Here is a 13,989-nt window from a genome sequence, read left to right on the forward strand (position 1 = left end):
CAAGGCATGGGGTTCTATGCATGGAGTTCTTTGCACACCCAAACAGCTTGGAGCCTGCTGTCTTCCAGTGCTCCCAGGAGGAGGCATCAGAGAAAGATGGCCTGAGTTCAAATGGCCGGACACCCTTCTGCAGAGAAGACCTGTGAGCCTGAGCCAAAAGACCAGTGTATACTTGTTTGTTGTGTAACTAAGAGTTGAAGAATGTTTAATGTATAGTGGAAACTTGCACAGAATAAATAATAGCTATGAGATATTTAAAAAAAGACAGAGGCTCTAAAGTCTAGAGGAGCTGGAAATTCATACTTTTAAAATGGGAATTCTCTTATCATTTTTGGCAATGAATTAAAAACTATTTGAAAGCCGTATGCAGGCAAAATTTATAGTTATATTTATAGTCATAGGCTAGATTAAGCCTATGGAATAGCCATCTTGTGACCTCTGTATTTGATGATCTCTTTGACATCTGGTAACCTAAACTCCTAAATAGCAAATCTTTGCTTCTGTGCGTTGTCCATGAAGGGGAGGATTTGACACCATTTGAGAAAAGCGGGAGAGGGGCTGGGCTGCTGGGGGAGTAGTGGTGCTTCAGAAGGGCGACACAGCCTGGATTCAAAGGCAGGTACATAATCCCAGCTCTGTTCCTCTTAGCAGTGTGCGAGATGGGTGATTTAATAATCATAATAGCGATCCTATCATCATCATCAACAACAAAACCATGTTAGTTTATTCAGACTAACGCCACTCCCTGAGTTTACAGTTTTTTGGGCAATTTTGTTAGTCCTTTTCCTAAACTGGGGAAGGAAAAACTATCAAGCAGTAATAAGCAGAGAAGAGAACAGCGGATGATATTACCCTCTGCTTTTCTTGTGGGATGGAAGTCTGCAGAGATACCTCCCAGCCTCCAGAGGGCAGTGATATTATAGAGCGTTGGCCTGAGTACAAAAAGGTGCAAAATAAGAACTGGTGCCATTCTGTGGTGTTTTGTTTTGTTTGCGTAGATAGTTCTATTATCCAAATCTTTCTATGTCCAGGCTTAGCTGAATCCTTACGCCATAGTTTCATGACATAGAGCCTTCCTTGTGGAAGGAAGTTGGAGCTGGGCTGGAAACCTGTCCCCCTGCCTCCACCCCAATTTGTAGCTCTGCTACATTGAGTGAGGTGCTTACTATCTTAGTAACTCAGTTTCCTCATGTATAAAGGAGAACAATAGCAATGTCTGCCTCATAGGGCCGATGTAAGATCATAGGAAATCCCACACACCCAAGGGAAATGCCTCGTTCTGTGTTGGTGGTACTGAACTATGTTCCCTTTCAAAGTTCTTACTTTCTTATCTAAATTCCTCCTGCTATATTTGGAGTTCTGGTCATATTTTGCCCTCTATGATGAAAAATGATCCCCAGAATAGAATTATTAGTTTGAGCTACATGGAACTGTCAACATTCAACACTACTGATCTCCAAAATGTCCATGTCATATGGTTCAATGTCATGCAAAAGCAGTCACAAACCTAAAGGGGGGAAAAGCAGCTTCCATTTTTATGCTGGTTCTGAAACACACCTGAATAGCCTATACTCTTTACATTCGGGAAAGGTGAACCATTTGGTAGAGGATAGACCCTTTCTCATCGCATGTAAGCTAACATTTGGTATCTACTTCCTGCTTACAGAGTGCTTTGCATAAACATAATTTCCTTTAACTCCATAACAACACTGGCAGTGTATATAAACACACAACTTTTCACATGCTGCTGTTGTGTCACTGTTTGTATGCCCCAGGTAATGTGGGATGTGTAATGTGCCATTGTGGTTCCAGCCCACATGTCCACACACTAAAGAGTATTTCAATTAACAAAGAGAATAATATAAAGAAGGCCCTGCTTCACTGTGTAGGACGGCTCAGACAAAATATTCCACAGACATTTGGATCAAATGCTTAGATGCTTAGGGACGGCCCTGTGCTGGTATCCCCAGCACTGCTGACAAGGACAAGAAGTCCTTGTACTTCCTCAACTACGCATTGGTTGAAACTCTTATTAATTTCAGCTGGCAGTTTGAGCTGTCTACAAGGCACCATTCATGCTTCAAACCTACAAGGTCACTTCCATACATAAAGATATAAAAAACAAAATCCACTATGGAACCCAAACAGATGAGAACTCCCCTATCCTCAAAGAAAACAAATTTCTATGACAGTTCTACAGATGGTAGCACATCTGCCCCTTGTTCATTCTTCCATATGATAACTTTTACATTTTTTTATTGAGTACCAACTATGTGCCATTTGACGCCAAGGATTAGCAAACTACAAGCCTGAGGGCCAAATCCAGTCTACTGTCTTGTTTTTATAAATTAGGTTTATTGGAACATAGCCACACTCATTCATTTATGTGTAGTGCCTGGCTGCCTTCAGGCAGAGAAGAACAGTTGTGACAGAAATCATCCGGCCCGCAGAGCCAAAATACTTACTATCTGGCCACTTACAGAAAAAGTTTGTTGAGCCCACTCTAGATAAAGAGGATACAGTGGTAAAGAGTAACAAAGTCCCTGTGTGTCTTCAGATGTTCCTGTTTCTAAGACCGCAGTGGGTGAATGCTTACCACCTAAGGGGAAGCCCAAGGTTGACCCACGGGATCACAGTCAATGCCACTGCTAGGGGCTTGCAAAGAATGAGAAAAAGGATGACAGGTGTGGAGACAGATGTGCAAGAGTAGGTGAGAGAGCAGAAGTGTTGGGAAAGTGGATTGGTTAGTGTGTAAACCAGCTGGAACAGGCAGGCCACAGGAACCCACCCCCGTGGGGCACCCAACCCACAGAGGGGCCAGGAACCACATGTATCAGAATCACCTGGAGACAGTATTAAAAATGCAGGTTAGCAGGCCCCACCCAGGAACCCGAATGTGAGTTCCAGAGGCGTGACTGAGCTTCCTCCACCTTCTCTGGGGGTCCCCCCACGTGATTCTGAAGCACGCTCAAGTTTGAAAGGCACTGGATTAGTGTTTAGTTTTAGTGAGCAGTTGAAGGCACTCCCAAGGCGGTCTGGCCTGAAATCCACTCGTGGCAGGTGGGAAGGGGAAAGAATTGGGGCACAGACACACAGAGGTAGATGCAGTGAAAAGGCAGTTTATTGTCTATTAATACTGTACAGAGGAACAGAGAGAAGCTACAAGTACAGCATTGGCTGTCGCTGGCAGTGTTATTTCTGAAGTCGGTTTTTGTTTTGTTTTGTTTTTTTTCATCTGAAGGAAACAGAACAGTCAAAGTACACTTCAGGTTACAAAGTACAGCAGCTAGCCCAGCAAGTCTAATTCAGAGTCAGCACGACAGGCTCCCCCACCCCCCACCCCCCAACCAACCACAGAAATGGAAATATTTACAGAGATGTCACTCACCCCGAGTGAGCTGCTAAAGCTGAAAATTCCATCAACAACCTACATTCACTGAAAAGCTGCATCAGACACAACATTTTCTGGAACCCCTGTATGATTTTACTCTACTGAGTCAGGAGCTTGAGAGGAGGAAAGAAATGTTCCAGAACCCCGCAAAGGCTAGAACTCTTTCTGCTCGCCAGAATAGGAGATCACGGAATTGGAGTTGGAGCTGCACACAGAACAGTTCAGATCAGGCACTGCCTGGTGGCCTCTCTGTATGTAAAGGCTGGTTGCAAAACCAAGGACCTGGATGTTTCCTTGTCCATCTCATCTCAACACTGTGAGGCTCCCGCGGTGGTAAGAGATGAGAGCGTATGAGCTCTCCCTTAGCACCTTCAGGTAGTTGCATAGCTCTTTCGTTTTGAGAGCTGTCTCCATGACACTGATGTTCATAGCTGGGCTTGAGTTGGGCCTGTTGGAGGGATTCTAGTGATCATGGAATTGAAATGATCTGCATGGGAACCAGAGGCGTTATTTTTCTTCAGTTGGAGAGAATGCTTATGGCCTTGCCTTATTGGAATTGGATCTTGGTCTTTTAGGGTCATAGAAAAAGGGCCCACCTGGGGCAAGGATGCTGCCTGGGAAGAGAGTCTAACAGGGGTGGTGAGCAAACTCTGAGGCTTAAGCTGCTCTGTCCATCTGATAGAGGAACAGGTATGGGTGAAGGTCTTTATGAAACTGAGTTTGATTCCCATGGGAACTTGGGAGCTTGGCGGAAGATTGGGGGAAAAAAATCCAAGAACTCTAAAAAATTCAAAATCTCATTAATGGAAGAATAAAGACTATTCTTTTCTGTTTCGACTTAACCCTGAAAATATGGTGCAGCCCCATTGGTATTTGCAAGGCCAAATATACCTCCTAAATTTATAGTGTTGGTTTATACACTTATGTATAAACCGTAGATGGCCAGAGACTTCTGACTCACCATTTTACCCATATCATCCAAATATACCACGGTGAGCGCTCCCTTAGCCTCCAATGCAATGATTAGTCCTAAATATGTGAAACGGTTGGATTTCGATCATCGCTGGGATTGGCTTACATTTAGAATAGCTACCCCCTTCCAAAACATCATTATTTATCATTGAAGGTGTATCCCAGAGAGCTATCAAGCCATACGACATGGTTTACCCAATGACAGGCATAGAAAGCTTGATCTGACAACCTAGGTCTGTTTGGAAACACTGGATCTCATGCAGTGGTGGCACAAGGGCAGGTCACGGGACCTCTGATCATTGCCCCTCAAGGTCTGGGCTTGTGCTACAGAACTCACCAGAAAGTTCACACCTTAATGGAATGGAGAAATAACTCAATCGAGGGGATTTTCAAACTCAAGCTTCATAATGCGTATAGATTTCATTACAAAAATATCATTCCTTAAAAAAATACATAAATGTAAAATATTCCATTTCTAACAGCTACTCCTTACTCCCACCCATATGGTACTCATCTTCGACTATTGTGAATGGCACACCCCTCAGTTATGGCTCAATCATATCATTTGAGTCCATCTCTCTTGCTTTTTCAAGCTATGCCACTTGTGCTTAAAAATATGCTCCCAGACCCAGAGAGGGAGTCCACAAGTCCCCCACCCCCACCCCACCCCTGCCCACTGTGAGAAGGCCATATGCTGCCTGTGGCCTGCCCAGGAATGTCAGAGTGTGATATTCAGACTCAGAGGAGAACACAGGAACACACTTGGCTGATAGATGGGCCATAGACAATGTCCAAGCTGTGTCCACTTTATTCCCCTTGGCCTGACCTGCAAGGTTCTGCCTCAAGGCTCCTGTGATGAAATTCACAGCTCTGAAAAGGGCTGGGTCGGGGCAGGGAAGAGAATGTTGTGTTAATACAGCTTTGGAATACAACCTGCGTTTTCGTTGTTGTTGTTATTTTTAAAGGACAGAAAAGAAGAACATAAACAGCAATGCTAAGGCAAACTTTCAAATGGCACATCAGAACTCTGTTTTTGTCTTTCATTTTGTTCACATCACAAGGCAGATACATTCTGTAAACATACAGACCATACAGTACATTAACCATAGGGAAATAAAAAGAAGCCACCCTGTAATTCTTTTCTTTCTGTGTTTCTGTTCTTTCGCTCCAGAAGGGCTGCCTGAAGTCTAGGGAGAATTTTATGGTTCATGAAATCTACTTGTCTTTTGATAAAAATGCAGTGACTTGCAAAAAAGAGCCCCCAGTTGACAAGGAAGAGGCTTTATGGGGACAAGACGACCATTTAGGCCTCAACCTATAGAAACTTAGAAAATAGTCACAAAATATAAAAAAGTCGTTAATTTTCAGGAAACATTTTGGTTTCCTGCCTAATAAAAGAGAGCACTGAAGAACTGTTGGTGTTGGTGTTTTTTGTTTTTTGTTTTTTACAAAAGTTAAGGCTGTCCAGATCTTTGATGCAGAAAGTCTGCGGTCCCCAGAATTACATCTTATATCTTCAAGTTGAAAGCAAGGTTTCGTGCTATACAGTTCTGACCTCATGTTAGACTGGAGTGGAGACGGGAAGCAGAGGCCTGGTTAAGTCATATAAAAATTAAGGGAGGGCGGGCGAGGCTGGTCTAAGGATCCCCAGTGAAACTGCCCTTTGGAACTGTCAGGATGTAATATTTTTTTATTTTTTTCTACATTCAAATAATAAGTATTTTGGTTTTTGTTAAAATGGAAATTTGATCATGGAGTTTGCTGAAGCTATGAAAACAGACACATAACTGCATTGGGCTCCTCACAAAAGCCTGACTTTTCTTTTTCCCTAGAAAAAAGGAAAGTTTTCCTGATAAGATTAGAAGAAGGCTATCCTAGGAGAGTCAACTGGCAGCAAGACTCAAAGATCTCATCTTGCTGGTGTCTTGGAGCTGTTTTGTGACATACAGCCTAACTCTGTTTACCTGTTGGGTTGTACCGTCCAACAGGACAAAGGATATTTGCTGGTTCTATCCTAATCAGTGGAGGCCTATATACCTTGATAGTAAGTTGAGGAGCTTCCAAGAGATTGCATATTTGCGAAGTTTCAAAACTTCTTGCGGTTTCAAGAACTGAAGGTGCGTGTTGCAAGAACACAACTTGAAACTGCTTGCCTTGGAATCGTTTTTACTGTAAACAAAGTCACCCTATGGGAGATGAGACTATTCCCACAGGGAATGGGGCCCTTTGGTGAGTTAAACTCCACAGTGGGTCCAAGGACAAAGAGAGATGGCCAAGCTGCTAGATTTTCAGCACGGACAACGACAGAATGTCCTCTGTGAGTATTTTGTCTATGTTCATGTGTTTTAAGTTGATAGGGCTAATGCTTTTTTTTAAAAAAGGAAGAAAATCGATTTAGTGGTTCGATTTTTGCCTCCGTCACCATGTTCCCCTCTTCCTTTTTCGTGCTATCCATCGATTCATTGGCATTAAATAAATGGTCATTTCAAGGGTGTTCTGTGGTCCCTTGAAATGATATTTTGCAGGAAGCAAAGAGAAATGAGCCGTTTTTGCACGTGGCCTGAATGTTTTGCTCCAGAGATGATACTGTACCTCGATGTTTTTCCCCCTTTTATAAAAACTTGGCCCTAACCAAAATAAAACATTCTACTTGTACGTAGGAAAAACACAGTTATGACCAGGAAGCAAAATGGAGTTGGTGGGAATTTAAAGCTGATACATGTACATCATGAACATCAACAGTTCAAAAAGGAGTCAAATCAAATGAACTCTCGAACTTGTTTGAGTTTCCTGAAAGTCTTTGAATATTTTAAGGTTGCTCAGGAGGCTTATGGAAACCATGCGTTGGGTTTGGCCAGAAGGGAATTCCCTCGCCCCTCATCCTCTCTACTCCCAGTACTAAGTGACATCACTGAACACTGTCAAATCACTTGTAGAGGCAACTAGCTTTGCTTATAGAAGGAATTAATAGATTTACGGGTAAAAGAGGTACAAGGTAAAAAAATATTCCCCTTCGTTTGTCCTATTGCACATCAAAGAAAACAAAGGCAAGGATATACAAGTCATCGAGATTTTTTTAGGATACGTAAGCTTAAACTTTACTATGTTAACCATTAAAAGATCTTTACTTCAACGCCACTGAAAATCTATTTATAACAAATGAACTATCCCTCTTTTCCCTCTTTCTCCTCTTTCCATTTAAAGGGGAACAGATTATATAGTTTTAGAAGACAATCCAACTAATCATTAGCTCAAAAAGACCGTGGTTTGGCAGCTTCGTTACTGATTCTCTGATTAGTCAGATTATGTAAGTCAATACCCTGTATTTTAGGGTGTGATACATACACAATAAAGTTTTCACAGAGAAAATAATAGCAGGGAAAGCAGAACATTCTCAATCACGACACTGGGGATGTTTTCATTATGTAGATATTTGTTTCTGTAGGTGAGATTATAGGTCTCAGCCTATAGAAGTACTGGCTGAGCCTAAATCCTCTATTTTCGATAGGAAAATGATGCAAAAATAAGCAAATATATGCTATATTCAAAGAAACCATATAGTATGGGCACATATCATTTTAATAAAGGAAACTGGCTTTACTTTAAGCTATTAAGTGATAAGGTTAAATAGTAAAATTATAAAGAGACCTCTAATTCATATAATTTGTTAATCGCTATAATAATCATGGATGAATGAAAGTGCAGATTATCATTGGTCTTTCAGATCCGATGCATAAGGTTGTGGTGAGAAGGGCATATAATTTTCTTCAGGAGGAACTAGCTCACTACGGAAGGACGGGTAGGTCATTTCTGGGAATGATCTGTTCTCAGAATCAGAAGACTGATTCCATTTATCAAACAGCAAGCTCAAGGGTTCTAAATTCTACGATTCCATTCACTAACTGTGCTTTTTAAAAACTCCTATTGAATAATTTTAATCCCTAAGTGAGTAAAAAAAGATAAGTTATGGTAAACTTTTAGATTGTTTCTCTATTAAATAAATTATTAAAATTAGATTGTCCAAACACTGAGACTGTTTTCATTTTCTACGTAAATAGGTTTATCTGGCATGTCATTCTCTCTAACATTTACATGAAGCATAAGTGACCATTGACTGAGGGGCGTAAAGCTGAGTGGGGAGATTTCTAGGCAGCAAAACCAGATGTTATAAGACAGCAGCTTTATTCAATTGCAGCTGCTTTGGTGAACCTGAGATTATTTGGAGGGAATCCCCTCTACTAGTCAAAAGCAAGCCATTGATGGAATCATCTTAGGAGGCAGAACTTAGCTCCTTTATTTGTCCCTTCTTAACTTTTCTTTTGTTTACATATTGGTGATAAAATGACTTACTTTGTGCTCATTGAAATATAATTATTTGAGAAAAATTAACAATAAAAGTGTCATTGTTCCCCCTTTCCATTGGGAATAAATATAATTTCAAGCCAAGACATTTACAATAATAACAGTTCGATTTAGCACTGAGAAAGCTACTTAGGACAAATTTAGTTGGTTCTGTAAAGAAATTCTCTCAAGACTACCTTATTTTTTTTTTCTTGTCTGCTTTCCACAGAAGTTAGACTTGATGTAGCGTGACTTATTGTATGCTACATACAATTTTGTGACTGATTCGCAACCATGCTCTGAACATCTGGGCAAATAGCTTCAAGTTAAGCTATCTCTGTTATTAAAGCCAGTTAAAATGTTACATCTTTATTTTATTACTGTATTATTATTTTACTAAATTGGTTCCCTTTGGTTTTACTACACATGTGACCGTTTGCTTTGGGAGAATGCTAAGAATTTATCTAAAGAATTGTTCACTGTGTTCTAGATTTAAAAAAAAAATAAATCTATTCTTTGATGTTCTGAAATCTCCAGAAGTTTAAGAAACGGGCCTTAAGAAGCTCAGCTAATGTGCCACTCAATCAGTACTTGAGGAATGAGTTTAAGTACTTAACGTGGAGAAGACAGGTCTTTCTTAAACATTGTTTACATTTTTCAAGCTTATTTTGAAGGGTGGATAAACCTACATGGTGACGTTACAGGAAACGTTCTCTTTCTCATGGGGACAGAAAGAAAAGAGTCCAGAAGTAAGGCTCTGTAATCAAGCGGGCAGGTGAGACGAACAGGTAAGTTTAGTTCCAGCACCGTCCAGCTACCATGAAGCGGAAGCATGGCAGCAACCACTGTAGGTCAGAAAGACTGTTTTAGAAATATGGTCACTGCAGAGATACTCCTCAAAAGGATCCCTTCGTTGAAAATAGATTAACATGATCAGAAAATATCCGTGAAAAAGAAAACAATATAAAAATTTACATTTTTTTTTGAGAGAATAGAAGCAAGGCTCATGGATATGCCTAAGTTTAGAGATCACTACTAATGCTCAAAACAATGTTTGTTTCATGTCCTTAGAAAATTAAAAATGGTGCTTCGTATATAAAGGGTCCATCAGTGAAGCCACAGAAAGAGACAGCTGCTGATGGGCAGGTTACGGAGTCAGTCCCTACATTTCAGTCGTGACAAGCACTGGGTTCTTTTCTTTTACATCAACTTCATTTCAGTTTTAACAGAAGGAAAGCCATAGATGCACAATACTGTAATCTGGAAGCTTATGTAAGGCAGCAAAAAGCATCACCCTAGATTGAACACACTAAGTAAGGTCCACTTTTGGCCACACTAGCAACCAGCTAGAGCCAACAGCATTTTGCCACACAAGATATAAAAGCAAAGATCCACAGCAGGGGAGGCAAGTGGGAAGTCAGCGACGTGGTGACGTGTGACTACGTTATAGGAACACGCTACAGAATGCAACCCCCGGTGCCACTGGGTTCAATTCCAGTCAAGTGAATTAAGGCTACTATATAACTGGCTGACGTGAAGAGTCCATTCCAATCGAGCAGTAAGAAATTGATTCACTCTTGAAGACACAAGGAAAGGTTGAGAGGAAAAGCAAGTTCTTGGAAAGAATGAAGCACACACATGCACGTTTGTCTCTCAGGCGAGGAAACTGGAGAAAAACGAAAGGGGAAAAAAAATAATAAGAGAGACCAAAGCAATCCAACTGCAAGGCAAGGCAGGCATTTGCTTCCAGTTCACAGTATTGCAGTTAGTGGTACAGTGAGGTCTACGTAAGTGCTGGAGAGCACAGAGGCTGCCCAGAAGAAAAGGGAAGAAAGAAGTGGTCACATGACAACACAGCATTGACAGCGCTTTTTCTTTTGGGTACCTGGGGCTGGCTCTGTGGCCAGGCTCTCTTCCTTCCCTTCTGGGGATGAGGGCTCTGTGGTGTCTGAGATCAGCCTCCCGGACACAAGCTCGGCTGCGTTCCCATCGATAGTGGACACGTCCGTCACTGTCTTCTCCCTCAATGACTTCTCATCGTCTTCGTCAATGAGGACCAATTCAGCCTTGATGGTTTCATCGTAGCCTAGCACCTTCTTGGTCTCCTCTTCGTCCTCGATATTTTGGTAGCCCATGAAAATCATGGTGACCGGCTGATCCAAGTTTGCCTCGGGCCCTTCAGTGCTGGGGGCTTGGGCCTGCTGCCCTGGGGTCCCGGAAGAATGATCTTTCCTAGACTTATGTACCATTTCTAACTTGGCTTCTTTGCAGAGCATGTGTTCCTTAGGGTGGCTGAGGCTCCCGTCTGCGATCCCAGTTCTTTCCGACACGTGCCCTCCTCTGAAGCTTGATTGTCCCGCCTTCTGAATAAGCTCTTCTACATCCTTTGAGCTTAACCTGTGCACTCCGTTTTCTACCACAGTGCCTCCCGAGTGCACCTCATATACTACTTTGGTACCGTCATCATAGACTTTGACTCCTCTCTGATGGACCCCCTCTGGGCCAATGGTGGATGTAGAGAGAATCTTGGTCTCTCCTGTTTGTTTGTCTTTCTCCACATTAATTTCCATGGCGTACACAGCTTGAATGAAAACAAGAGAAAGGAAGTGCATGTTACAACAAAAAAAGCCAGTGAATGGTTAATTGCCAAACAGACACAAAAAAAAAAAGGGTTTGTGCCCTTTCTAGTCTAACTGCCAAGCATCTTGAGTGTTAGAGTGAGTGCACGTTGTGGACAGAGGTGGTTACGTATGTATTTTAACACAGCAGCTCAATGCACTGGGAAGCCAGATGTACAGAGTTACCGTATCTCAACGGCACTTACACATTTAAGGAAGATCTGCTAAAATAACACCACAAGCGACTGTTGAGATCCAGTGTAATGAATTACGGGGAGGCTGGCACCACGTGAGTTTATTTTGATTGACAGCTTACCCTAGGCTTATAGACAATTTTAAAGGCCCTGGTTAAGAAGTATCCTAAAACTCCATAATCTTAAATCTTTTTTTTTTTTTGACTCTTTTACCAAGCATTCTACTTTTTTTTTGTTTGTTTGTTTCTTTCTTGCATTTCCTTTTACTGTTAATGGAGAAAATGCAAAGGCTTTTGCAGGTGGGATGTGGCTATCCTCCACCGTATTGTAAACCGGGGTGTTTGCAGGAGCTGAAGTTACAAAAGCAGTCAGGTGATATGTTCTGAGGGTACTCCCATCACTTAGCTCGGTTTCTGAAACAGGAACTAGAAACAGGACAAGACGGAGGTAGTATCATCCCATGACACCGGGATTTGAGGACAATGATCACAGAAGGCCTCTTTCCTCTGCCACGCACAGTGCCAAGTCCTCCCCATTCTGCCCCACACCGTCTTTCTCATCTGTCGCCTTCTTTCCCTTCCACGGCCACCACTCAATCTGAGACACTATTTCTGCTTATTGTGAGGGCTTCCTACCAGCCCTTCCCGTCCAGACTAGGCCTCTCCAACGCATCCCAAATCCTGCCGCTGATCCTGGGTTTTCTAAGGACCTGCTCTTCCCTGTTCTAGAGTCTCGTGTGATGCTCCATCCTTTCAAACCTGTTACCTCGAGGCTCCTTCGGAGGCACACATTCCGGATGCTAGGAAACTGAGCCTTGGTCCCATAAAGCCAACTGTCCCCAGGGATGACCCGTGGGTGACATCAGCCTCCGTGACTTCAACACTGAACTCAACCTTCTCTAAAAACACCTCTGTAGTCTTGGTTTTAAATTATACCAGTACCACATAGTTTCTCAAGCGAGAAGCCTCAGAATCACACCAGATGTGTCCTTTTCTTCCTAATTTCTTCCACAGCCACACAATTGTTGTGAGCAACTAATTCTACTTCAGGCCTCTCCCCAAGCACCTCCTCAGCACTTCTTCTATCACCACTGCCTCAGGTAGGCTCCCTTCTGCTCTCTGCAGGATGGCTTTGCCCCAGTTCTACCTGCCACTTCTCAGAGCAGGGGGCAAAGGTCGCCCAAAGTTTGTTTTAAAAATGTTATTAAAAGGAAATGAAAGGAAGGAGGGAAGGAAGGAAGGAAGGAAGGAAGGAAGGAAGGAAGGAAGGAAAAAAGGAGGGAGGGAGGGAGGGAGGGAAGGAAGGAAGGAGAGAGAAAGAAAGAAAAATTTAAGAGAGAGAAAAGGAAAACAAAACAAAAAAAACACCACAGAATATGTGACAGAGACCATATGCGGTCCATGATGTCTAAAATATTTACAATCAGGCCATTTATAGGAAAAGTCCACTGACCCTGCTAGCCTGTGCTCCATCTTGCCTACAAGAAGGACCTTCTTCACAAACCCTCCGTGGGTTCCTTGTGTCTATATTGGATAAATGCCAAACTCCTTAGCTTGCTGCGTAATTCCCTGGGGAATCTGTCTGCAACTTCCTTTCTAGACTTATCTCTCAGTCCTGCTCATTCCACGTACACTCCAGCCACAGCAAACTCCTCACTATTCCCAGAACTCAGCATCCTCCCCGGCCTGCTGTCTCCCTGCCTAGCCTGCCTTTCCCATGGGACATCTCCATTTAGCATCGCCTTTGAGTCTCTACCTCTTTCTGAGTAACTACACATTCCCCAACTGTGGTAAGAAGATCCAGATTATCTTTTCAATTGAATGTTCAATTGCTCCCTTTTTCCTTAGCACAATCAGATAACACCATCCCACACCTAAACATTTCCTGCCTTTAAGGTTCCCTTCTCCTGAACTGGCCTTCTTTTGAGAGTTCTTATACATCCAGAGATGACCCATCCATCAATGCCCAGTCAGCTTGCCCATGGCTTCTAGAAGGCTTCTTTGACCCTTCCATCTCTAAATCTTCTCTCTTCCCTTAAGATTCTCTGAACACTTCTAAACCTTTCCGAAAGCACTTAACCCTTTCCACTTCGTAGTATAATTATTTGCAGGAATGTTTTACTAGCTCCATGGACTTTTAGGATCCCTAAAGGCTAGTTTTTTACCTGGCGTCTTTCTATGATTTCCCCTCCCCACCAGCACCTACCTTAGAGCCTTTGCATAGAAGGTATACAAATACCTGTGAAACAAATACTACTAATTGAAAAGTCTACTTTGGTTGCCTTAATCTAGTCACAAATACTTTGTAGAACATGACACCAATGAAAAGGTACACACAGTAATTAATGTTTGAACTGGTTAGAAAAAAACAGCAATGATACTATTCCATCTGCTTGGGTAACAAGATACAGTCTGTTCACAGTTAACACTTAACTAAAAAGATTGTGAAGCCAGATCCAGTGCTTGATTTTCCT

The 13,989-nt window shown here is 42.3% G+C and overlaps 1 protein-coding gene across 6 annotated transcripts in view; it reads right to left on the minus strand.

The window, feature by feature from the left end:
* Nucleotides 1-13,989, minus strand: part of PALM2AKAP2 (PALM2 and AKAP2 fusion) — a 335,810-nt gene that overhangs the window by 185,432 nt on the left and 136,389 nt on the right. For 3 of the 6 annotated variants that reach the window (XM_055301734.1, XM_055301735.1, XM_055301733.1), the window contains one exon: nucleotides 10,590-11,285. The exons of 2 other annotated variants lie outside the window; for them this stretch is intronic. In XM_055301734.1, the coding sequence (XP_055157709.1) occupies nucleotides 10,590-11,285 (696 nt within the window). Of the gene's footprint in view, nucleotides 1-5,038; nucleotides 11,286-13,989 lie in introns of those variants that run through there. One more of the 6 variants, XM_055301741.1, reaches the window with a different exon arrangement.

Source organism: Nyctereutes procyonoides, unplaced genomic scaffold, assembly GCF_905146905.1.
Source record: "Nyctereutes procyonoides isolate TBG_1078 unplaced genomic scaffold, NYPRO_anot_genome, whole genome shotgun sequence".
NCBI classification, from domain to species: domain Eukaryota; kingdom Metazoa; phylum Chordata; class Mammalia; order Carnivora; family Canidae; genus Nyctereutes; species Nyctereutes procyonoides.